We start from the raw sequence: 26297 nt of genomic DNA on the forward strand, positions 1-26297 counted from the left end.
GAGTAAAATAGAAGAGTAGAAAGGTGATTGTGATATCAGTTTCTCCATTCGAACATATAGTCTAGATCTAAATTCCTATGATTAAATGAGAGACTAACTGAAACAAAATTGCTTCCGCAAGAAAGACAGTAAATAATATTTGTGATAACTTGTTTGATACTTAGTGACCATAGCAAAACAGTGTTAGAAAGGAGTTAATTTTTACAAACTAGCATTTTCCTTAATATCTGGAGAACTGAAAGTTAGGTGTCTATGGACATTTGGCACAAAATTTTTATTTTTAAGAATAGTAAGTAACAGTAGTGAAGTATCAAGAGCAGTGTTGCTGAAAGTAGGTTGTGATCAAGTAGAATCTGATGGAAAAAGAAAAGGGATCATTGATATTTTGTATTTATCAGAGATATAGAACACAACTCTGATGATTTCCCAAAATTACTGAAGGATGTTTTGTTGGAGGTTTCAATACTTTGGCTAATAATTTGAAAATAAATGAAGTTTGTGAGATACAATAATTGTAGAAAATTTTAAAAAATATATATTTAAAAGAACACTTAAAGGATTTCTCTTAATATTCAAAGGAAATCAGCTAAGGTTCTGCCAGGAAAAGGATGGCTCACTCAGAGAAATTTAGAAAAGTTGAATGTAAAAATTAAAGGATATGGGAAGATTAAAAGAAACCAAAAATATATAATTAATCTTTCTGGGTTTAGAAACAGTGGGGAACTGTTTCCCTTCCCTATGCTGAAAAAGCAAGCTAAGAATGCAGTTAATAGAAACTAGAACTGTAGCTATAATAAAGAACATTCTGACATGAAGTATTAACTTATGTATATGAACGTAAGGTGAGGTTGTAGGTTGAAATATACAAACAGAATTTTCTGCCCAGATTTCCATCCCATTCATGACCTATTCTCCTCTCACCTTCTGACCTTCTGCTAGTGCAACACATTAGTAGGACCAGGCAGAAGCCACTGGTCAGCATCCTGAAGTACGGATGGAGAAAGAGAAAGAGAAAGCATCCGGAGGAGACTATTTAGTACCCAACGCAATGTGTGTAAGATTAAGATAATAAATTATAAGTTATAAAGACATTAGAGAGTATTATGCTGAAAAGGAGAGATCAGTGTCATTAGAGCGTGTGAAAAAGGAAAAGATAGTCTCAGAGACTGAAATAGGTTGAATATCTACCTGTCTATGGGCTCCTGAGAAGAAGAATCCTTGATTTATCTGCTAGGAGGCAGCACTGACTCTAAATATAATTATAATATGATGACAAGGGAAGGCTGTGCTCTGAGTTTCATGACTCTCAAATGCATAAGACCTAGCAGCCACACAACTGTATGACCACAGTGGTGGTCCAACCTCAAGAGTCATCATTGGCCACATAGAAACCCTTTTTGGTATAGAAACCCTTGTACATTTCCAGCACCCGGACTTGACACAGAACTGGGACAAAGGTAAGCAGGGAATTCTTTCCATTCTTCTCCACCATTAGTCCTCTCTATCTACTTAAGTGAAAGACAAGGTATTTTTTTTTCTTTCACTTTTTATTTGGCCCTAGGAAGTAAATAATTTTAAGGTTGTTAGACACTTTTTTGCCCTTTAATACTTTGACCATTTGGTAGAAAGTCTGCACTTGAGTGACACTGAATCTTCTGCTAGAGGTTTTAAAGGAAAGTGAAATAGTCAAACTCTACAGTGGTATTAAAAAACTCTTGCAGCAAGCGGGTGGCTATGCTGTCAGTGGCCGTCTAATAACCATGAAGAAATCCTGCAAAGGATAAAGCCGAAATACAAATACATGTAGGGTTGAGAGTATTAAAAATGAATAGAACCATGATCCAACTCTGCATAAAGCTAAGACTTCCTCTAAACAATTTGATCATATCAACCAATAAATCTTGCATCAATTTAGTATTTGAATTAGGATTATGTTATTTACAACTAAAAACTTTCAAATTAATACACTAAAAATATTTATAAACCATTAATCTCATTTTATTACATATTTTCTTTCTTTCTTTCTTTCTTTCTTTCTTTCTTTCTTTCTTTCTTTCTTTCTTTCTTTCTTTCTTTCTTTCTTTCTTTCTTTCTTTCTTTCTTTCTTTCTTTCTTTCTTTCTTTCTTTCTTTCTTTCTTTCTTCATATTTGTAATTAAATTTATTGAGGTGACATTGGTTAATAAGATTATTAAGTGTACAATATTATAATACATCTTCTGTATGTTGTGTGCTCATTACCTAAAGTTTAGTCTCAGTCTGTGATTATATATTTGACCCTCTTACTCTCTTCAACCTCTTCCCATGTCTCATCCTCTCAGGTAACCACCATAATGTCGTGTCAATTACAACAATTTTGTTTTTGTTTGTTTATTTTGTTCATTCATATTTCTTTTGTTTTATATCCCACATATGAGTGAAATCATATGATTCTTGTTCTTTTCCATCTGACATTTCGCTCATTGGGATGACATTCCATCCTGTTGTCGCAAATGGCAGTATTTCATCTTTCTTCATGGTTGAGTAGTATTCCAATGTACCACATTTTTTTTTTTTATCCAGTCATCCACTGAAGGGCATTTTGGTTGATTCCATTTCTTGGCTACTATAAATAATGCTGCAATGAACATAAGTGTACATATATGTTTACAAATAAATGTTTTCAAATTTGGGGGGTAGATACCTAGAAGAGGAATTGCTGAGTTGTATTATAGCTCTATTCTTAATTTTTTGAGGAATCTTCATACTGTTTTCCACAGTGATTGTAACAATTTACATTTCCACCAGCTATGTTTGAGGGTTTCTATTTCCCCACAACCTCTCCAACGCTTGTTTTTCTTGTCTTATTAATAATAGCCATTCTAACAGGTATGAGGTGGTACCCTCTAGTGGTTTTGATTTGCATTTTCCTTATAGTTAGTAAAGTTAAGCATCTTTTTATATATCTGTTGGCCAATTATATGTCTTCTTGGGAAAAGTGTCTATTCAGGTCCTCTGCCCATTTCTTTTTTTTAAGTGGATTGTTCGGTATTTTTTGTTGCTGTTCAATTGTGTAAGTTCTTTATATATTTTGGATATGAGCCACTTATTTGAGGTATTGTTTTCAATATTTTCTCTCACTTGGTTGTTGCCTTTTGTTTTCATTTTTTTTTTTTTTTTTTTTTTTTTTGCTGATAGTTTCTTTTGCTGTGCAGAAGCTTTGTAGTTTGACATAGTCTCATTCATTTATTTTTGCTATTATTTACCTTGCCTTTGGGGTCAAATTCCTCTCTGAGGCTAAGGTCCATAAGTTTAATACCTGTATTTTCTTTTATATATTTATTATGTCACATCTTATATTTAGGTCTTTGATCCATTTTGAATTAATTATTGTGTATGATATCAAATTACAATCTAGTTTTATTCTTTTGCATATGGCTTTCAAATATTCTCAGCATCATTTACTGAAGAGGCTTTTTTTCTCCATCGTATGTTTTTGTCTCCTTTGTCAAAAATTAATTGCTCGATAAAATAGAATAGAAATATAACACATAGAACATTTTCTAAATAGTTTATTTAATTAACTATTTAATCTATGAGCTTATTCCTGGGCTTTCAATTCTATTCCATTGGTCTCTGTGTCTATTTTGCTGCCAATACCGAAGTATTTTGATTGTTGTAGCTTTGTAGTATAATTTGAAGTCAGGGAGTGTGATACTCGCAGTTTTATTATTATTATTTTTTCCTCGTGATTGCTTTGGCTTTTCAGGACCTTTCTGGTTGTATACAAATTTGATGATTTTTTTTTCTGTTCTATATTTCTTTGAAAAATGCCATTGGGATTTTGGTGGGGATTGCATTAAATTTGTATATTGCCTTGGGTAATATGGCCATTTTAATTATTTTGATTCTTCCAATCCATAAACAAGGAATATCTTTCTATTTCTTTGTGTCTTCTTCAATTTCTTTTAATATTGTCTTTTAGTTTTCACTGTATAGGTCCTTCATATCCTTTGTTAATTTTATTTCTCAATATTTCATTCCTTTTGTTGCAATTGCAGATAATTTTTTTATAATTTATTTTTCTAAAATTTTATTGGTATATAGGGACACAATGGATTTACCACATATTTTAAATGTTCAAAAACTTTTCATCATATTTGTAATTCTATTGTTTACCCAGTTATTAGTTATCTATTAAAGACCAAAATATCCCTACAATTTAGTTGACATCTTTATATGCAGTAATTTTGAACTACTCTGAAAGTATATTTTACTATAAGATGTTCAAGAGAGTGACAACATTTTAATCATTTCTGTATCTCTAGAGCATTTTACTGTATAACGCATAGAATATTTTCCAAATAGTTTATTTTAATTCATTATTTAATTTATTGATAATAAATATTTTGATTTTACTGAGTTAGAGGAAAGGTCTTGACTGTGGATGTGGCATGAAATAGCTCATTCATTTATTAATTTAATGATAAATTATTGAGTGTCTACTTTTCCAGGAACATTTTTACTATCATAGAAACTCTTACAGCAGCGGGGGGATGGGGGGGTACAGACGAAACACTCTTCCTTCAAGAAACTTGCATTTTAGTCAGTAGTCTTTTAAAGAATTATTTTGAGTCTTTTCACTAGACTAGACTACTGGTGTATGATCCCAAAGGAAGAAACAGAGAGATCAGCTATGAAGTTACAATATAATATAGTGTAGAGAGGGTATTGACTGACATTGCCACTGAGAGGCATGTGATGATAGTAAGTAAGGATCCAATTTGGAATGTATGTCTAAAGAAGATTTAATGTTTTACTGAAGAACTGGATGTGAGTCAAAAGATAACAAGAAGCCAAGCTTAATTCTAAATTGTTTGCTACATTGAAATATTGGATTATTATTTTCTAAACTGGGGAAACATAGGGAGAAGTATAATTAAGAGGAGTGGAAATCAAGAATTCAGTTTTGGACATGTTAGTTACAATACCTAATACAGACAAGTTGAAATAATGATGTAGGGATTTAGGTATGTTAATTTTCATTTTTGAGGAGAAGCCTGGGCTACATATTTACATTTGAAAGAGAGCAACATAGACATGGCATTTAAAACTGGGAAATAGAATGAGATTACCTTGGAGTGAGCCTAGATAGGGAAGTGAAATGTTTGCACACTATTATCTTGGACACTCTTATATCTAAGGGAATTAATGGATATGGATATAAAATTAAAAGGTAGGAGTCAATGAGTTGAGATAAAAAAATACATAAGACCATCACAGAAACTATAAAATATATTAAGAATATTGAAACAATGCTACACTATCTCCAAATATATAGCTCAATCTAGTTAGAAGAAAATGAGAATTGATCTTTGCAACTGGAAATAATGGTTTCCTTGAAAATAACAGTTTGACAGAGTGATGGGGGAAAAAAATATTGGTGAGACCCAGTTCATGAGTGAATGGAAGGAAAGACGCGGGCTTTTCCTATGAAGAGTAGTGACATTATTGAGTAACGGAGTGGTAGCTGAAGGAATTTCAAAACAGGTCATTATTAAATATTAGGAAAAATGGGATGAGATATAGTATACAAGCAAAAGAGTTAGCTTAGATAGGATGGCAGATATTACATTAACTGATATAGGTATTTTGAACATGTGCTTTTGAATCATTTGGAAAGTATCATCTAGTTCTATTCTTTGAGTAAAATAAGAATCAAGGTGAGATGAAAAGACATAAAATAGCTAGGCAGGTGAGTGGGAGGGAAATAAAGTATTACCAAAATGCATCAATAAAGGTCTCTTTGAAGTTAGTGAACATGAATTTAAAATGAATTTGGTCTATGGTAAAGTGTGGCATATTCAAACCATGTGTATTTACTCATATGCTCACATGAAATAGATTGGGTGTTGAATTAAACTAGGAGTGAGTCTTAACCAAGCTACAGTAATGAAAGGAAAGGGACAAGTGATTTGAGAGTGTATGCAAGAAGTGAGTATAGAAATGAACATTATAATCTAATTCAAGTAAATCAAGAAGTGAGAATATGCTGTGGATGAGAGATATTGAATAGTTGGTAGGATCAATGGATCGTGGGGTTTAAGAATTTCTGTGGGAAGAAAAAAGGACTAGAGGATTGAGGCTGTGAGTGGAATATGAGATACTGAAACTAAGATTAAGAGATTTAGGATTATGGAAGGAATATAAGTATAGGTAATGGTATGCTAATATACAGAATACCATAGTGGGAGTAGTTTGGAAAATTAGGGTGAAAATTGAGATCTTTGAGTTGATATGCTCTTCTCCTTAGAGAAGCCAAAGTCTTAAGTAGATCAGCTAAGATATTGCAATAACTAAGTAAGACAGACTGGGATTATATTAGAGAAAGATATAATAACCAAGTGTTAAACATTAAAGAATTAGATTTAGAGAAAATGCCCAGCAGGGTTAGCTGTGAATACAATAGGAGGAGATATGTGTGGCATGTTTCAATGTCACCATGTTCAAATAACAGATTTTTTTAAAGAAAGAATATAGGACACTGTTCTGGAAGCCACAATGAGAAAACAGGAGGACACCTACATAATATTTAGATCCTGAAATGTGATAGGTGAGAGAGAGAAAGAGAGAGTAGTCACCATTTAAGAAATCACAGTCAAAATTAAAAAAAAAAAATGTACAGAACTGAATGAGGGTAAAGATTCACATGGTGTTAAATGACCTGGGAGCCTCTGACTTTTGGGGTGTCTGATATAAATAGTGATAAGGAGTTCACTGTGATTGCCTTGAAGGTAGTAGATCACAGTGGGGCAACTCCTAGTGTTTGGAATTAATTTAGGGGTGTGAGGGATTATTAGGAGCTCACATAGCTCAATGGACAACTCTCTGAAACTCCTTCAGAGGTAATACTGAACCTGCAGGTCTCTGTGGGCCCCACTTCATTCAGTGGTAATGTTCAGGGCACTGCAGAATGCAGCTCCAGTAAGCTTTCTAGGGTCCCTGAAGACCTCTCTAATGCGGGACCAGGGGTAGTGGAAAGAAAGACATTATGACCTGACATACAGGATTTTGAGTTCTTCACTATATGTTAGAGTGGGCAGTGTTTGTACCACAAAACCATATAAAGACTTTAATAACTATTGTTGACCACGCTCCTAATATTTTCATCACACACACACACACAAATACACACATGCACGTACATATACACTTAACTATTCTAATATTTACAAATGCAAAGAATAATATTTCCCATATGTAAAAATAATCACGTTCTGAATATTCTAAAGTAAATGAAGAAATATGAATCAGAAACTGTGAATAAAACCAGTATCTTTCTTTTAGATTTTTTCCAGTCAAAAATCAATTGTTTAACAAATATTTACTGAGAGTTACCTTTGTAAAAAACCCCATAAACTAGATATTCAAATAATATAAATATTATGTTTAAAAAACAGAAATTTTATGATATACAGATTTATGCTTTCTATACCTTTTATTTTTTCCACTCAAATTTTAAGGTCTTATGGGAAAATGTGTTCTACTTTAGTCTCTCGGCTTGTTTTTTTCTTTCCTGTTTCTTATCTACTGAATTGTAGTTATAGTTTGTCCTGCTTAAGTCTTAATTCAATACATTAACATACTTTTTTTTCTCAAGTCAGTTTCAACATTTCATCAGTCTGTGTGATGCCTCCCCATATCAGCCATGGGTAGAGTTAGGGTTTTCAGTTTGTTACAAGTAAACCTAATTAAGCATGCATTGTGACTTTGAGATAGAACATTGTACCACAGAATGCATAGGTTAACATATTTTCTTTCAACATATAATAAAGTTATATTTTCACATTAATATTGACAAATGATTTTTAAAATAGCAATCATGATTTGGATAAAGAATTTATTAATTAATGAAATGCTTTCACTTTGTCACAATAATTTTTAACTAACAGAATGCCTCAATTTTTTGGAGTTAATTATCTCAAAAACTGGGCGGCTACATTTTTCTTTCTTTGAAATCAATAGTCATATTTATAAGGCTAATTTTGCCTTTTGAATAAATCATTCTAAAATATTACATACAAAAAAAGTTTGTATGTTTCTCTAATACCAAAATTATATATATATATATTTTTTATAACTGACAGTCATCTCTGATTATTTGACTACACTTACTTTTTACTGCCCATCACCCTTGAAAGGTCCTCATTTTCCTTTTTACAAAGCATACCCAGATATTCACTGTCGAACTTCTTATCTCTCTTTTTCTCTGTTCTGTTTGCCTGAGAACATCAAACCTGTTTAATTCTGCATCACACCAGGCAAACCTATGTCCATTTTCATGCATATCAGAATTATCATCTCAAACTTAATATATTTCAAATTAATGGTTGATTTTCAATCTATGAGTAAACACGCTTACCTGTCAGTGTTCTTTAGACTTATCTTTGAATTTTCTCTTTCTCTCTCTCAACCTCCTTCTTGTCCATGAGCATGTCCTTCAAGCTCTCTGATATATATACATAATGGATATAAACACTATTGTCATTATAAATTTAACACTTTTTTAAGTCACTGAAATTCTCATCTGAAACTGTTTAATAGTCTTCCATTTGACCTCCTTACTTTTTCTCTTCATTCTAGTATATGCAGAATAATGAATAAAAGCCTTTTTGAAAAGCTAATATTTAGGCAGTGATTTGAGTGAGATGACAGAATGTGCAGCTAAGGGGAGCATGTCCATGGTAGTCGGAAGCACCTCATGCAAATCCCCTGTCCTATTCAGAGCACACTAAAGAGACAGTGTAACTGGTCTGAAGACAGCAAGAAGTAGTGAGAATGGAAAGAAAACTGGAGATTAGGGTAGCTAGCTGCAGACCATACATGCCATTTTAACATCTTTGATTTTTACTCTAAGTAAAATAGGAAGTATTGTAGTGTTGCTGGCAAATGAGTGATGTTATGCTATATTTTAAAATAATGCTTTGGCTGTTGTGTTGAAAAGAAACTGTAGAGATGTTTAGATAGATGTAAAAAGATCTGTTAAGAGCTAATGTAGTAATCTAGATAGGAGAAGATAGCGATGTGGAACAAGATGGGAAAGATGACATGGTAAAAAGTTGTTGCATTGTGGATATATTTTTTTTTATGATTGAATCAATAAGATAACCTAGTATAAGGGAATATCTTATAAGAATAAACTGGATTCGGTTAAAGAGAAAAAAATTACTTACGATGACTATAGTTTTTGGCCAAAGCAACTAGACAGAGTTGCCATCATCTTATATGGTGAAAGCTACAGATAAAGCCAATTTGAAATGGTTTGTTTCTTATTATCTCTTTTCTACAAAAGAGAGTGTATATGTTTTAAAATCATGTTACCGTCCTCCACTACCATTCAATGGGTTTCTTCCCAAAACATTCAGATTAAAATATTAACAATGCTTATAAGTCTAGCTGTATTTTGCTCCTGTCTGTCTCTCTGCTGTAATTTCCTACTATGCCCACTTTGATTTTTCAACTTTTGCCCCTTTGGTCTCTGAGATATTTCTTGAACACATGAAACATGTTCTGCTTCAAGCCTCTGTCTTTGTTGGTCACTTATCTTAAGAACACATTCCCCAGAAACTAAAATGATTCGATGTTCATTTAATTCAGGTTTTTATTCAAATAAACATTTCCTCAAAGATGTCTTTCCTGTCAATCTCGAAAAACATTCTTAAAATATCTCTTCTCAGTTACTCTCTTCATTTTAACCTGATTTTATTTTATTTACTTACTTTATAGCACTTACTATTTTCTGTCATTATATTTTTATGTGTTTACGATTTTTTCCCTGTCCTGTAGCCTAACATACATTAAGGTAGATTATTTGTTCTTTTAATATTTTCAATGTTGGCCTTCTATGTTCTAGAATTGAAATGTATCGTGCTAAATTAACTACAAAATGCATATCATTTTGTCTATTAATTTTATTTTAATGATGAAATAACTATGAAATAGGAAACATTTATGTCTTAAATCCAGACAGTGACTCATTTGTCCAGTTTATGTAAAAAAGATAAATTAATGAAATGAGTAGTCTTTAAGTCTAGACATTTGTCTATAACCATACAAGTCACAGTAAGTAGGCATATAGTGTTACCACATAGCTTCTATTGTAAGGATAAGTTCTTACTTTAAAGGCTTTTTTTCCCCCCAGGAATTGGAATAGGTGCATGACAGTGTTGAAACTGATACAAGTAACTCTGCGTCACAATCCCCATCTATACACAATAAAACCAAAGAAAATGAAAGTGAACCACAATGCCTTCTTTAAGATAAAAATTATAATTCACTTAGCGTGGTTTGAGCCCTGAAAAAAAAAAAAGTACCCAAACCTCCTTCAAGTCTTCAAACAAATGATGAGAGTATTTCGAGAAAACTATTTGGGGTTACTTTATAACTATTTCCTTTTCATTTCCTAGAATAGTACAGTTTGAAAGAGCTATTTCAGCAGTTGGACAACTTTGAGCAAGAATATATTCTGTCGAAAGTGACACTATTAACGTACTGTGATCTTTTAAAAAGTCAAATATATTTAATTTTTAATTCCCACTTTTTTGTTTTAAGGTGTGTTTATTTCATCATTTTAATACATTACTTTAACAATTTTCTGTCAATCATTTATGTTATAACGTGGCACATTTATTTTTTAATTTTATTAGATTTTTATTTCCTTGATATTTTGAAAAATATTTTTTAAATTATATTTAAAATATACTATAATCAGTAACATGTATTCCATAAGTCATTGAACAAAGTTTGTGATACTCTTTTAAAAAATAGAATAAGCAAACTGTTCAATAAATATTGGCCTAATTGGCAAAATTCAGCTCCATAATTGAGACACATCTAAGACAATTATAGAAAATAATTTAGGAAAAATAAAGATAAAATAAAAGTGTGTTTTATTTTGTCCTAGAATTTCCACTTATTTTATTTTCATTACCTTTATTTTCGTTTCTTACATTTATCTTTTCAGATCCTATCTGCTTTTCTCTATATAAACACCCTCTTACCGTTAAAAATGACAACTTAAGCATTTTTATCACCATTATTAGGTCTCTCTTACCCTCCAGACTGATAAAAATATTTCTACTACTTTTATGTTTATTATAGAATAATAGTTTTATACAAAAGTATAATGATACTTTGAATGTCGAAGGAACAGAGTGATCTAAAAGGCATTTTTCTCCTGTTCTCATATTTAAAATTACTGCTTTCTTTGACAGAAAAATGGCTGCTGGACACTTGAGCAGCTAAAATGAATTAAGTTTTAGCCTCTCTGACTATCTCAACAGAAGCAATTTATGCAAATTTTTCTTGTTTTGTGACCTACGCAAACATTTGTAAATTAGCATAAGGAACACCAGGAAAATAACTAGAAAAAAGTGAATACTAATCAGTATAAGTGCTTTGACTATATGAGGGTAGGTCAAAATCAGATTTTTTTTGTATTTTTGTTCCCTTTGCCAGAAAGAATCAAACAAGTTCTAAATTTAAGGACTGAAGCTTCTCAGCTGCAGAGGGTGGGAGTATCCTCAGTGATATGGAGGAAAAAGTTCAGGTCTGTGGCACTCAGCAGAGGACTGTAGCCCGGCTGCTTTAACCTTCTTGACCCAACTGGCCTTCTATTCACTGAGGGATGCCCCACTTAGGACAGTGTGGCAAGAAGACCTGAGACCTGATGAGTTAGCAAAGAAAAATATCCTGTGCAAGAGAGACCAGAAAATGAAGCAAGGAAAATGAGTTAAAACAAAATAAATACAACTTTCAAGTATTAGAGTATCTAGAAAAGAGAGAGAGGAAAACTTAAATTTGATAACTATAGTCAAAATCAATAAAAAGATTCAAGAAGAGAGCACCTACATATAAGTATATACCAAGACTGCAGGTAGAAGATATACTTTTCAATTAAACAATTTGGTTGAAAAATTAAAAGGGAAACGGTGACCAAATTATGGAAATCTAGAATATTTCCATAGAAGAAGAATTTTAAAGTTGAGGGGAAAAAAATAAAGAAGTGAGGATCTACTTTCATTTTCCTGTGCATACATGACTCTCACTCTAAATTATTCTGGTCCTATGAAATACTAATTTGCCTATGATGGTGTCCCTGGCAAACTTTGGACAAACAGCAACCACTTATCCACTTTCCCTGTCCTCTCACTGAAAGATGAGCCTTATGAAGTTCATGAAGGAGAGAAATTTGTTCACTGAAATATGCACCATGCCTAGAAAAATAACTGACCACAGTAGAAGGTCAAGAATTACTTGTTGAGGATTTAATGGATGAATTAGTTAATGAATCATGATGAAGAAAGGAGTAAAAAAAATATGGAGGAAAGCAATAATTAATCAAATTGTAAAATATTTCTCTGAGTTGGAATGAGAACTGAATCTGCATATTAAAAGGCTCTCTGTCCAAGCTAGAGTGATGCAATATATATATAGTGCATGCAAAGATTCAGAAAACCTATCATCCAGTTAATCTATATAAAGGAAATAAAAATTCTTACTAAATATGAAATAGATGACTAGGAATCTCAAAATGGGAATATGAAGAAAAAAGGAAGGTGTAAAAAATGTGCGTGTGCACACGTGCATGCATGTACATAAGCATGTACTCACAAAGATAAATCTAAATTGATAATGATGTAATGTCTGGGTATACATATAAAATAGCTGCTAAAGTAGGGCTCCTGAAAAAGATGAGACATTCAGTGGAGGAAATTGTATTTAAGATCTAGAACTAAGAGAAAAAAATTATTTCAGCAAGACCCCAAGACCTGCAAGTGGGGAGGAGAGAAAAAGTAGACATCATGAGGAAGAAATATGGGTGTCCATAAAGAAAGATTATGTATCCACATGGATGAAATAATTAATATTTTATTTGCAAAAAAAAAATAGTAAGGAATGTGATTGATTATATATTAGGGAATGAGAATGTTACCATTATTGTAATGTAAATATTTGATAGCCTTTCTGAATTATGAAGAGAAGTACAGTAAATAGCACCTTAAACCAGAGGAAAAGAAACAATGGACAAAATTACTAAATATGAAAACATATTATGAATATGAGGAAAAGTACCAAATGCTACTTGACACTTTGTAGTTTTCTTTCTGTTAATAAATGTCAACATTATTTCCATCAAGTCTTGTTTATTTTCCCGCCTGAATATCTTTTATTATTTTTTCTCTATATTACTATGAAATACATTTCATTTCTCCCATGTTGCTATTATAATCTCTTGATTAGTCTCCATACTATAGTCTTGTAAAAATCCAATCTCCATTCTTCTGCCAGACTATTTACAAAAAATCTAGGCATACTATTACAAATTCCAATTTTCGATTCCTTTCAGCACACTTCAGAATCAAATCCAAATGAAATTCAGATGATGTGCATGTTGTTTATGGTGGAGCAGTTGTTTGATATGAAGTTAAGGCATGCAGTTGTTTGATATGAAGTTAAGCAAAACTGGAATTGAATATGTATATGCATAATAGACTTTCATTAAAGGCATTTAACTGTAGACATGACTGTGCATTCATGCATATAATAGAACACATATTGAACTGGAAAATGTGTGAGGGAAGGTGGGGAGGCGAGAAGGAAAGAGGAAGAGAGAAAGGGAGGGAGGGAGAAAGGGAGGGCGGGAAAGAAGGAAGGAAGGAAAGAGGGAAGGAAGGAAGGAGAGAAAAGAAAGAAAGAAAGACATTTAATTCCAAATTCTTGCCTGTTATATCAGGCAAATTATGCAATTTCTCTGGGTATCTTCATAAGGAAGGAAGGAAGGAAGGAAGGAAGGAAGGAAGGAAGGAAGGAAGGAAGGATGGAAGGAAGGAAGGAAGAGAAAGGGTGGGAAAGAAGGAAGGAAGGAAAAGGAAAAGAGAGGAAAGTGTCTGTGAAACCTTAATCTCTCTCCAAAGAGGAGAATTCATGTCAAAGGTAGAAATGAGTACCATTACCTGGACTCATCCTCTGATCTTCTGATTGTAAAGAACTGTGTGTAAACCAAAAGGACCTTAGTATGTAGACCCCTGCTGTGGGAATCTTCTAAATGCACAGCTCTCCAAGGTGGTAGAGCAGTACTCTAGTTACTTTGCAGAAGTTTGAGTAACATATTTTCATTGAAGTCAGTAAAGCTATCGGCAGTGAAGGGCTGAGAAGCAGCTTGGGCTGACAGCTGAATTGTCTAACAGGAGAAAGACATGGTTGGGGTAGAATGGATGTAAAAATGTGAGCTTTAGTAAAATTTGCGTAATGTTCTGGGTAGAGTCACAGCCGTTACAATAGAGTCGGTATGAAAACTTAGTTCTACAATTCAGTACCAGGAGAATTTGAATTTACAAGAAGTAGAAGCATGAGTAGCATTATGGATTTGGGGAGTCCTAGTATACTAGGGGATGACAGATAATTGAAGGGGACAGCAGTTTTGAAGGTAAGCAGAGGAGGCTTAACTTCTCTTTGGTTTCATTCAAATGTTAACTCGACAAGCTAATATATCTCTGTCTCACCTCTCACATTATTTTTGAACTTCAGTTATAGTGATTTAATTTAATCATAGTCTTCAGTTTAATGACACAATAAAAATCCTCTATCATTTTTTCTGCTTTGTTGGTTGTTTATTTATTTTCTTTTATTCCCATATCCAATTTCCAATCCCCTGATTTTTACTCTTAGGTTTTGGATACTGGGTGAATTTTTTTTTTTTTGGTAACTTACAAATTCCTTCCTCAACTCTTTCTTCTCATCTCTCACTACTTTCATCCTTTGCTATGAGCTCTAGTCATGTAGGACTTTGCCATTATCTGAGAATATCATGTCTCTTCTTGTTTTCAGGATAATAGCATAGCCTAAAATCTATACTTTATGTAGGAAAATAAAAACCTAAATTAGTTACATAACATAAATTCTTTAATATAAAATAAAAATAAAATTTATATGGTATTTTTTGATAACTAAGGCCTCTGAAGAAGAATTGACAGTTTAGAAAGGAATTGGTTTCTTGTTTATAGCATCCTTAGATTCTCGGTAGTATGGGACGGGTGATGATAGACTGGAATTTGATCACCTCTTATATCAGAAGATATAATATGGAAACTTCATTTGTAATACAGTGGGGCAAATATGAGTATAAATTTATGTTTATTACATGTTGTTATTTCTGGGACAATTTCCTGGAAGTAGAATTTTATGTCAATGGATACAACATGGTTTTTATTTTCAAATATAAGTTTGGTTGTCACTTTTTTTGTTGTAATTTTTGAGGCTTTTGCATCAGAGTTCTCATAATTTTTATAATGAGTAGATAGCTTGTATAAATTTTTCTTAGTATCAATGCTTATATAGCATGAGAATCATCTCATGGAATTTTGATTTATTTATCCATATAAATAAAGAAGCCAAGCATGTTTTAGAGTTAGTTTCCAACAAATACTTTGCTTTATTCAACTAGCCTTATTTTTGTTTAATTTTGGCAATTTGTATTTTGACATAAACTTTTTTGCATATTTACACAGAGGAATACTTAGCATTATCAGCCTTTATTTTTTCCTTATATTCCCTTTTGCATTTTTATATTTATATGTCTATATTCTCTCTTGATATCTTAACATTCAAGAAGAATATCTATCTCATGGTAAAGGCATGGACGGTTGATAGCCTATAACTCAATAGGAAGATTTTCTAATTACGGATTTCCTCATCCTTGGGGTTAAACTTCCTTGGATCAGGTGTCACCGATGGTGTTTTGGAGGCCTTTTCTTTAATGTGTAGTGAGAGTGTTAACACTTTTGCCCAATTTTTTTATCGTCAATAGGTCCTGCTTCCTTTTTGGAAACATTTTTCTCAGAGTTGCTGCTGCCTAATCTTATCCAACAACTCATTGATCTACTCACTAATGACTACATATTAGTTATTTAATTCATAAACCTGTCCCTCCTCTTTGGAAATAAACTTCAGAGTAATATAAATCTAAGTTTCACACATGTCTTTAGCTATTCTTGGTCAATTTAATTCATTCTCACTCAAAAGGAAAATTGAAAATGGTGACCACACCTCATTAAAGTTTTAGTATATTCTAGTGCTTCTTTCTTTCTGCCATCCCCTACCCCAAGTAGGAAAGGATAGAAATGATAACCTTTCATAACAAAGTGATATCAGAAAGATTACTAGAACTCTGGTTAGGTCCTCAGAATGAGAGAATTTAGGTAAACATATCTTAACAAGTTTCATTAATGCAGTAGTAGAGTAAAATACATTTAAAATTAGACTATTTTTAATTTTAATAACAGTTCAAAAACTACTGATATGACCAAAGCAACTAACTTAACTTCTCAGAGTATATTTCTTCATTTATAACATAATGGTAATAAATGCATTTCACACAGGGTTCATAAGAATTGAATGACAAAATAATAAAATTGTGTAAAAGTAATTAGCTTAGTAGCTGGCATATAGTAGGTGCTAAAAAAAATGGATGGTTATTACTGATATAAATGAAGGAATGATTCAATTCAACAAGATGAAAGTGCAAAGCTGTGCCTCGAAAAGCATGAAAGATAAATTACAAAAGTGTTTTACTGATGCTATTTCAGTTTAACTCTGTCCATATGACCTTTGATTTCTTCTTTTATGAAAGTATCCTATGTTTGTAGAAGAAATTTAAAATAGTGAATATATGGTACAATAATGAAATACAGTTCATTTCATTATTAAATCAGCTTATAACAACTTAGTTTTAAGAAATATGATCTTTGGTCTTAATTCTCTAGTGTTTATTTTAGAGAGACACACTGTCATTTAATTTAGTACCCCGTTTGGTTTACTAAATGTGATATAAAGTACAGAAATATTTCTTATAAATTAATGAGAGTGAGGGCAATGGAAGCCAGAACACCAGTATGTGTTCTTTAGCACCTTATTGATTGCAGCTAATGAACTGTATGTAGTACAGCGAAACCAAATTTGTTTGCTCTCTGTCTCAGGCACAGTCATGGGGTTCTGCCTGTATTAGGGTTGAAGGTGGAGTGCCTAGGGTTTTGAAGGTTCACTCTTTATTAAGTGAATATAAAACAGAAGAGGAGGATTTAAGGAGAGGAAGGATAAAGCAGGGTCACTCAAGAGGTCTGTTTCTAGGTTACCCAGGGATTTCTAATATAAAAACTTCATGGGTAGAGGAGGCCTATCTTCTTATCTAGTTGTGTAGCTAGTAGGAATCATATAACCGCCAATACATTTATTTGAGATGAATGTCCTTGAAATGAATGCCTCAGCAATCAAAAGCTTAATGTCAGGCATTTACATTTCAATCAGAAAAGCTTATTCAAAATTAATGATTGAAAGCATAATGTAAAATATATGTTGTATGTAATTTAAACAAAGCATTATTATTTTTGGCAACTGTTAATATATTTACACTATAAGATTGCTTTATAAAAATGTAAGAATGGTGGTTTATATATAACCACCATTATATATATATATCATTTGAATGTATGCATTCAGGAGTCACACAATAAATAAAGCTCTATAGTAACCAAAATATGGTCATACTATTTTGTCCACTGTAACTCTTTACTCTAAAATTCATTTGTGTCATCAACTCCTGATATCACATCATCAGTATCAAATAATATTACTAAAGAGTAAAAATCTCTTTCATTATCTTTTTTCCTTTTCACATTTCAATAATGGTCTCATTTATTCCAATAGTTTTCCAAAACCTGAATTTTATTGATAGCTATTCATTTAGACCAAAGTTGATTTGCCCTTAAATTCTCAAAAGATAATATTAAGACCATTCAATGAAAATGTAGTTTACTCTAATTCCCTCTAAATAGATAAATCTTTTCTCCTTTGTTGAGAACACAAGTACCCATGGACAAAACTAATGATTGAAAATATAATGTAATAATATATTTTGTATGTAATTTAAACACAGCATTATTATTTTTGGCAGAATGTTAATAGACTTTTATGAAAATATTTAATTTGCAACTTTTCTTATTTACACTGATGTATTTACAGTTGTATGCCAAGATTTACTGGAAAAAACAGTGAGAAAGTAATTGACCACTGTAGACTGCTCAGCATCAACTGTCTGAATGAAGGATGGCGTTTCAATATAATTGGAAGATTCAGAGTAAGTAATTTAATACATGGCAAAGTAATTTAGCACTTCATAACATAACAGCTTCAGGCAGTCTGTATTTCAAATACTTTTGTTAATCTAAGCCAGATAAATATATCCTTATATGTATAGTTAAACATGTTATATAAAGTTTAGTAATAGAGATTTTTAACTTATTAAGAATTATGTTGGCAGAGCATTAATAAGTGTTCTAGGCAATGTTTTTATTATAAAATAAGTGTTCTAGGCAGTGTTTTTATTTTATTATAGCTAATCAAGTACTACATAAAACCACAGTAACTAATGCCTTAAGCTCTTAAACTAAAATGGGAAATAAAATTAGTCTGGAAATTGTTAGTCAAAATTTTTTAAAAGTTTGCTTTTTGGGGTAGATAGTTTTTTAAATGACTTTAAAAATACAGAGTGTGTATATTACACACAGTAAGGCATATCCTACAACTCAGCAATTGTATTTTCAGGTCTGTCTATTGGAGAACTTATCAGATTTGTAACTGAATGTGACATAGACGACAATTTTCACTCAAAATCTGAAACAAACTAAAGCATATGTGTAGGAGAATGGATAAATTATGATATAGTAAACAAAGTTCTATGTATTAATACTTATAATTAACAAACATGATGCTGAATTTTAAAATGTTATTGAAAATGATAAATGTAAAGTATGATAATGAAGAGTTAAAATTTTTAAAACATTTTTATGATTGCATAAATCTATAGCAAAGTATACACACATGTGTAAGAATTATTTATATGTACTGAATTTACTAGGACTGCCTATAGGGAGATAAGAAGGGATATGACATTAGGGGGAGTACAAACCAGACATCCAATAAACCTGTAATGCTTTATTATTTTTTTAATGGGTTTTTGGAAAATAAGTATGCCAGGATCATGTTCACTTTATTATTTTTTCTATTTTTTTGTAGTATAAAATATTTTAACAAAATATTTTTAAAATAATAGAAAGCCAACTTATAAAATAGACCTTGGTCAAATTTATATGTGTACTTTTGCAAACATATGTGAAAATAAAATGTTACTTGTATAGTATACAAGAATGTAATATTGAATTCTATATAAGAATACATAAGACAAAAGGATAGCAATTATTTAGCAGCTATAAAAAATTTGACATTATAGCATATCATTTATGATCATTACCTTATTTGGTCACCACATAAATTCCATTCTATTTTATAAAAACAAAGTCTACTGAGCTTTTAAAATATTTTCCTAAATTCATATATATTAATGGGGATGAATGAAGCTAGATTTAAACCTACTCTCTGTGACTCCTGAATGCATACATTCAAATGATATATATATATGTATATATATATATAAAACCACCATTTATTTTTCTTTTAAAATTTATCCTTTTCTTAATAGGAAATTGATTAATTAAATGTCTCTCTTACATTGGTTTGAGTTTTTTTTTATGTTATCTTGCTTATATTTTGTTTTTTGGTTCCAGTTTTTTTTCAGGATGGTCTCTGAGTATTTATCTCTGATTTTATTTAAAAATTTTTCTTCTTCCACCAGCAATTTCCTGGAGATATCACCTATTCTAGTGCCCAACACTTATATGTATGGTATTGACTCTAAATTCAATTTAAATTTTTTAAAGAAATTTGATTGGACTTTTCATCACCTTGCAGACTCTGTTTTTTTTTGTGTATGTAATCTTAGTTTAAGTTTACTGGCTTCCATTAGATAAAGTATTAGCAAAAAAGGAATACTATTAGTCTTATCATTGATTTAAAATTTAGGTGATAATAAAAAAATATGCATTATTAAATGTTTTAACATTATAATAATTTTTTAAACATATAATTTTTCCTATCAATTAATAATCCTAGTTTTGGCTGTATTGAGTTACAAAATAGTTTGCATTTAAATTAATGCTTATTTACAAATATATTGTTTAGATTACATAATAGTTATGAACAATAGGAATTAACATTATTCTTCATGATACTTAAGTTAAATGCAATATAGTAAAGAAAATAAAATATCATATTCAACTTATTTTTATGATGCAAATGTAAAATGCATTTTTGTAGGTTAAAATATTTTTGGAATTCTATAGCTAATATTTACTTTTCTACTTTAAAGTTTGCATTATCAACTTTTGAATATGTCAGCTAACTTCTAAGAGACTATTTGATGAGCTATTTTAGGGATAAATATAAACTATTTCTTCTCCTATTTAGAGAAAACAAATATATTTAATATTCAGAGAGAACGAGAAGACAGCATAAAACAAGCAAAGAGTAATAATATATACTTAAATCTAGCTATATCTGGGATCACAGCAAATATAAATTGTCTTCACATTTCAATTAAAAGGCAGAGATTGTCAACAGCATATAAAGCAAGACTCAATCAAATGCATTTAAAAGAGACTCATTTTATGTAAAAAAATGTAGACATATATATGAAAGTGCAATAATGGGAAGGTTATATCACGTAACAAGTAAAATAAATAGTGGTGTAGCTTTATTAATAAGGTAGATTTCAATATACAAAAGTATCAAAGATGAAGAGCTTTATTTCATAAATGTAAGTGGGTCAGCTTATCAATTGAAATAATACATTTAATAACAGAGCTTCAAAATATATGTAGCACGGACTGACATTCATCTCCATAATGATTCAGGACTTTATAACTTTTTTAATAAATGTAAATTCCCTTTATATATTCTAAATGACTTTATGGAAAGAGTAAAGTGTATGAAGCCTTTAACCTATGCAGTACAGGGACAAATTAATATACACAGAGACTGAGAAGCAGGATGCCAGAGAGAATAATTGGGAAAAAATGGCTTTGGGAATCACAGAGAGGCTTTGAGTTAAAATCCAGATCTAACTTAACCCCCAGGTTAATCAGAGTTTTGATAGTCATTGGGACCTGAATAGTATTTGTATTATGCAGTTGTGTATAAGACTAAAATGAAATAATCTAATAATTTGACAATTGTTTACTTCTGTTAATGAGATTAAACTAAAATTATAATCAGAAAAAAATAAGATTTCTGTTGAATATACATTTCATTGAAGTAATATGAAGAATAAAGCATATTCCATAATGACTTTAAGATTAAGAAATTTATATTAAAAGCAACAGGCTGGACAATATGAAGGGTTAAAAGAAAAAAAATCTTGAAGGTTAGAACCTTATTAATTCTAAACCATGCTCTTCATTATGAGTTAAATTTCTCTATTTTCAATTCATTTTCTCTATCATTAAAGTGGCAGAAAGATGCTGAACTTTCTCATTGAAATTGTGATGAGCAATTTCCAATCAAGCACTTTTACAATGGCAATTGTATTCTCAACATTAATGATATAAATGGCCCCCATGTTAAAACAATGGTCACTTCCCAAATGAAAGTCAGATTTCTAATAACTACCACACAAGATTAAATCATTGACGAAATTAAGAGCTCATGGCAAAAAAAAGTAAAAGATAAAAGGTTCTTATTGTCATTTTTGTGTTTATAAAAATGACTAAATGATAGCCACTAAAATAAAGAATATAATTGATATTATGCACATTTTAAAGTAAAAATGCAGTCACTATGCATATAAAAACCATTTATATTGCCTCATAGCAATGATTTAGGATTTCTTTTCCTTAAAGTTTTAAGGATTTACTAATAAATTTAATTTAATTTTTAGTAGATAATATACATTGTTAGAGCCACAATTTCTGATTTGTGTCTATCCAAATATTTTATAACTTCCTGATATTATAATTTAGAATTGTTGATTGCTGTTTTTTATACCATTAAAGAAAATGCCATGAGTGCTTTATACACAGCTCTTTTAGTTCTCTTCTTTTACAACTAGTTCACAGATGCAGATATCAGGATGCAATTTATGTTTTATCTCATCTTTTTAAGTCTTCATTGGGGAACCAACAACAACAAAAAAACAAACTTTAAAACTCATCTAGTTTAACTTTACCATCTGTTTTATTTCTCTTTTCTATTTCCATCCTCTAGTTAAAATTTTTTTTATAATTATTTTCAACAAGCGTGACTTATGCAAACACGCTGAAAGAAGTAAAGCTCAAATTAGAATTCCATATGAGTAAAATTTGCAATTTGGGTAGGATTTAGAGTTTGAGAATTTTAGTTGAAACAACAGAAAATCTAAGCAGAATCAATCTCTCTCTCTCTCTCTCTCTCTCTCTCTCTCTCTCTCTCTCACACACACACGCACACACACGCACACACACACACACAGACACGAATTTGAAGACACAGATTTAGACCTTAGAGGGTCTGGATGAGGTAAGCACTTAACCAGAGGCTTAATGTGATTGTATTCCTTCTAGCTCATATTAAAATAGCAACAGCAGCATCTTTGAAGTTCCTAGGGGAACTCAGGCTAAATTTTAAGCTATCCAAAAGTAGAAGGTAGATATCTTTGTTTCTTTATACAGGATTAACTTTCTTCCAGAGAAGACTGGAAGGTTCTAGCCAGCAACTTATTCCAAGTGTAGTTGATGGGAACCTATTTGGAAAGATATTTCTAAGTAGGACAAGCACAGTCTCTAGAAACTGACCAATTGGAGACCTGTCTCTTTGTTAATGAGGTAGTTAGTGTTAGCTTGACATGGAATCTAGAGAAAGATGCAAAGACTCACATGATACACAAAATACCTCTCAGTAATTTTTTTTAATGTAAAAATTGTAAAAATCAACAAATCAAATAAAGAGAGATTAGATAAGCTTAGTATGTTATGAACACAAAATATTAGTTTACACAGATACACAAAATGAAAAAATCTAAAATTCACACTATGATCTACTGACTAAATTAAACAGAAAAACTGAGACCATTTCTTATTAGCTCAAGAACTACATTCTAAGCTGCCAAAGATACCTTCCAGTTGTACTCTCAATCAGATAAATACACCAGTGTTTTCCATTTTTATCAGTCCTCAAAGACATATTCTTCAGATTTAGGGACTGAGTGGGTATTGCCATAGTTTGTGCTGACAGACATACTCATCTTTGGAAAAGAATAGTTAAGATCAGGTACAAGAAGATTCCTTGAGCAATCAAGTGTGATCATGCCCCCTAGGGGATAATTGGCAATGTCTATGGACATTTTTGGTTGTCATAAATCAAGGTTGGGGCTGCTACTGACATGTGGTGAGTAGAGACCAGGTTTGCTGCTAAGTATCCTACAATGCACATGATAGCCTACATACCAGAGAAATATCAGGCCCAAAATATCTATACTGCTATGGCTGAGAAAACCAGCTTTAGAGTAAATATAAGCTGTGGAAGTTGGAAAATAGTTAAACTTGTGCACAGAAAGAAAAAATAGACTTTATGAAAGTTTAAATATCTCAAACCTGAAAAAGAGAAGCTTCTGTCTCAAATTAGCAGACCATAACATAAGCTAGATCCCAGATTGAGAAGCCTTTCTCTGGTTTATACGGATCCTGTATCTGTTAGGTGCATATAGTTGGTTAAGTCAAATTGCTTTTCTATTATCTTCCTTTCTTTGTTGGGAATAGACTACGTACTTCCAGTTCAGAAGGAGGAATATGTGCTGCTTAGTCACAAACTGGGCTTTTCAATCCTTCCTTCTGAAATACTTAGATTAAATTTGTTTGATTTTTTTCTACTTATTTATATTATTGATCATTTAGACAAAAGGTTTGGAAGCGTTGTATTAAGTAGCATAAACCAGTGTGACATTAAGAGAGAGTTCTTTCTACTTGTTTTTAAGGAGAGGAGGCGGTAAGAGCATGATTCCAGATTTATTAAACATACAGTAGTTAAAGAGTCAAACTGTTTGGGGTAGCTTCAGCAATGCCATGTGATCAGGATCCACTTCAGTCTACTCATCCATGTCTTGTACTCAGAGGTACTTATTCCTCTGCTCTTCTCTCTATTCCATAGACATATTTCTTAATAGTTTTTTGACTCTATTAATTGAATTATTTATCCTGCTTTTGTTCAGGTTCTTGGTAGAGAAGTTGACTCTTGCCTAAAACAGTGTTTGAAATAGAATAGCATCCTCACAATAACTTTTAAGCCTTTTTCATGTGCATTGTGTTACTTTTTATATTTTAGTTCTATGATATATTTTAATCATTTGAATCATTGTAATATTGTAAACTAGAAAGCAAAAACAACATATTTGACTTAAAAGAACTTTTTTAGACAATGCAATACAAAATTTTCCCTAGGTTTCATATTTAAGCAATTTTCAAATGGTTTTATTGCCTTATGATTGTTAGTCACAAAAATAGTAGAAACTTCTTCTATGGTAACCTCACAGAGTATTATCTGAGTCCTCCGGACTTCGCCTTTCCAGGAAGCAAGCAATAATAAAGCAAGAGATGTTAATAATTTTGAGGATTAATAGAAATTAAAGCTACACACAGCTTCTATTAATGTTAAGGACTTTGTATACAGAAAATAATAGACATGTTAGTAGTAGTTCTAGGACAAAAATAGAAATATTCAAGACTTAGTGCTCACATCAGTGTCACTTCTACATGCAAGGTATGTATCTTAACTAGTTTAAAATAAGTAGTCCTATGTAATTTCACATGTTTTCTATTGATTGATTATAATAATTAGTACCGGTTATATAATAGAAAAGTTTAAAAGGCATTTTAAATGATAAATATATTAAAAAACTCTCATACTTTTAACATTTGATTTGATTTGATACCATTATCCATGTATAAGAGCAAGAACAATGTTTGCAACATGTTTTATTTCTTTTCTTATTTTCAGCAGAATTTTTATGTCAAATGATAAAAAATTAAAACAGCTTAAGTATAAGAAGGGAGAGCTTAATTAATTCATCTAAATTAGTGTAAACCCTGTGAATAAGGTTGAAATGTTTATATTTAAAGGAAATGAATATAAACACTGTAAATGCCTTAGAGAAACTAAAGGTGTTAATATATCTTCACTAATAATGAAATTAAAAATGAATAATAAAAAAACATGCCTTAAGTTTTTACGAGTTAAAAATTTGCCTCTTACAATTAAAGAGAAATCACTGGTGAAAATATTTTAAAAAGTATGGTTATTTATGTGAATCTCATTTATATTATGTTTGGATCTTTAAGATGGCAACACTCCTCCCAAGTTCCTCATTAACAGGAGTTACAGCCATAATATTTATAGTATACTAAGGCCGAATACCAAAAAAGGGGTATCAAAAGTATATGCTAAATAGACTGAAGACATACTTTCATGAACAGTTTCTAGGAATTCAGAGTATGCTTGACTGAATAATGGCACCCCAGATATACCCATATCTTAATCCCCAGAACCTACCAACCCAGTGATGTTATTTTAGTGGAAAAAGAGACTTTGAAGATGTAATTAAGACAAGAATCTCTATATGAGATTATTCTCTATTATCCAGCTAGGCCTGAAGTGATAACAGAGATCCTTATAAGAGAGCTACTGAAGGAGTCAGAGGCAGAGAAAATGACATGATGGCAGATGCAGAGACTAGAGCGATACTCTTTGTAGATGTAGGAAGAGTCAATAAGCCAAGGGATACATATAGAAGCTCTTAAAGGTATGAGAACAGATTCTCCACTGACAGCCTGCAGGAGCAACCAGCCCTCCTAAAATCTTGGCTCTATCCTAGTAGAAATGATTTCAGACTTCTGAACTTGAGAAATATATATAAAAAATGTTTTAAACTACTAAGGTTAATTTATTATCTGAGCAACAGAAGAGAAATACAAAAACTAAAACAGATTTCCAGAAAATGTATTTTAAACATAAGAAAATTCATGCTTAAATGATTAGAGAAACTCTCTAACTGAAAACATAAATTTGATTATAAGAATGATGTTCACTCTTCTTTAAAAATATTCATGAAACATAAAAAGAAGTTACTTTAGACTTATCCTTAGTGGCCATTTCTAGTTTGAGTTTTAGAGCCAAACTAAAGTACAGACGGCATTCTGTTCTAACTGACACAGGTAAATCAATGCAAGTCAGAAAAAAGAAAAGCAGCAAATGATTGGTTGGTTCTGTATCTCAGAAGGAATGGATTCATCATTCTTTGGTTAAAATTCTTCATTTACTTTGAAATGGTGGGTGTGTTTGGTG

The 26297-nt window shown here is 31.4% G+C and overlaps 1 protein-coding gene across 1 annotated transcript in view; it reads left to right on the forward strand.

Annotated features, from left to right (window-relative positions):
• EYS (eyes shut homolog (Drosophila)) overlaps window positions 1-26297 on the forward strand; it is a 138240-nt gene that overhangs the window by 81964 nt on the left and 29979 nt on the right. Inside the window, exon 5 of the mRNA XM_006926410.1 lies at window positions 18057-18171. Coding sequence (XP_006926472.1) covers window positions 18057-18171 — 115 coding nt within the window. The remainder of the gene's footprint in view (window positions 1-18056; window positions 18172-26297) is intronic.

Source organism: Pteropus alecto, unplaced genomic scaffold (genome assembly GCF_000325575.1).
Source record: "Pteropus alecto unplaced genomic scaffold, ASM32557v1 scaffold7, whole genome shotgun sequence".
NCBI classification, from domain to species: Eukaryota; Metazoa; Chordata; class Mammalia; order Chiroptera; family Pteropodidae; genus Pteropus; species Pteropus alecto.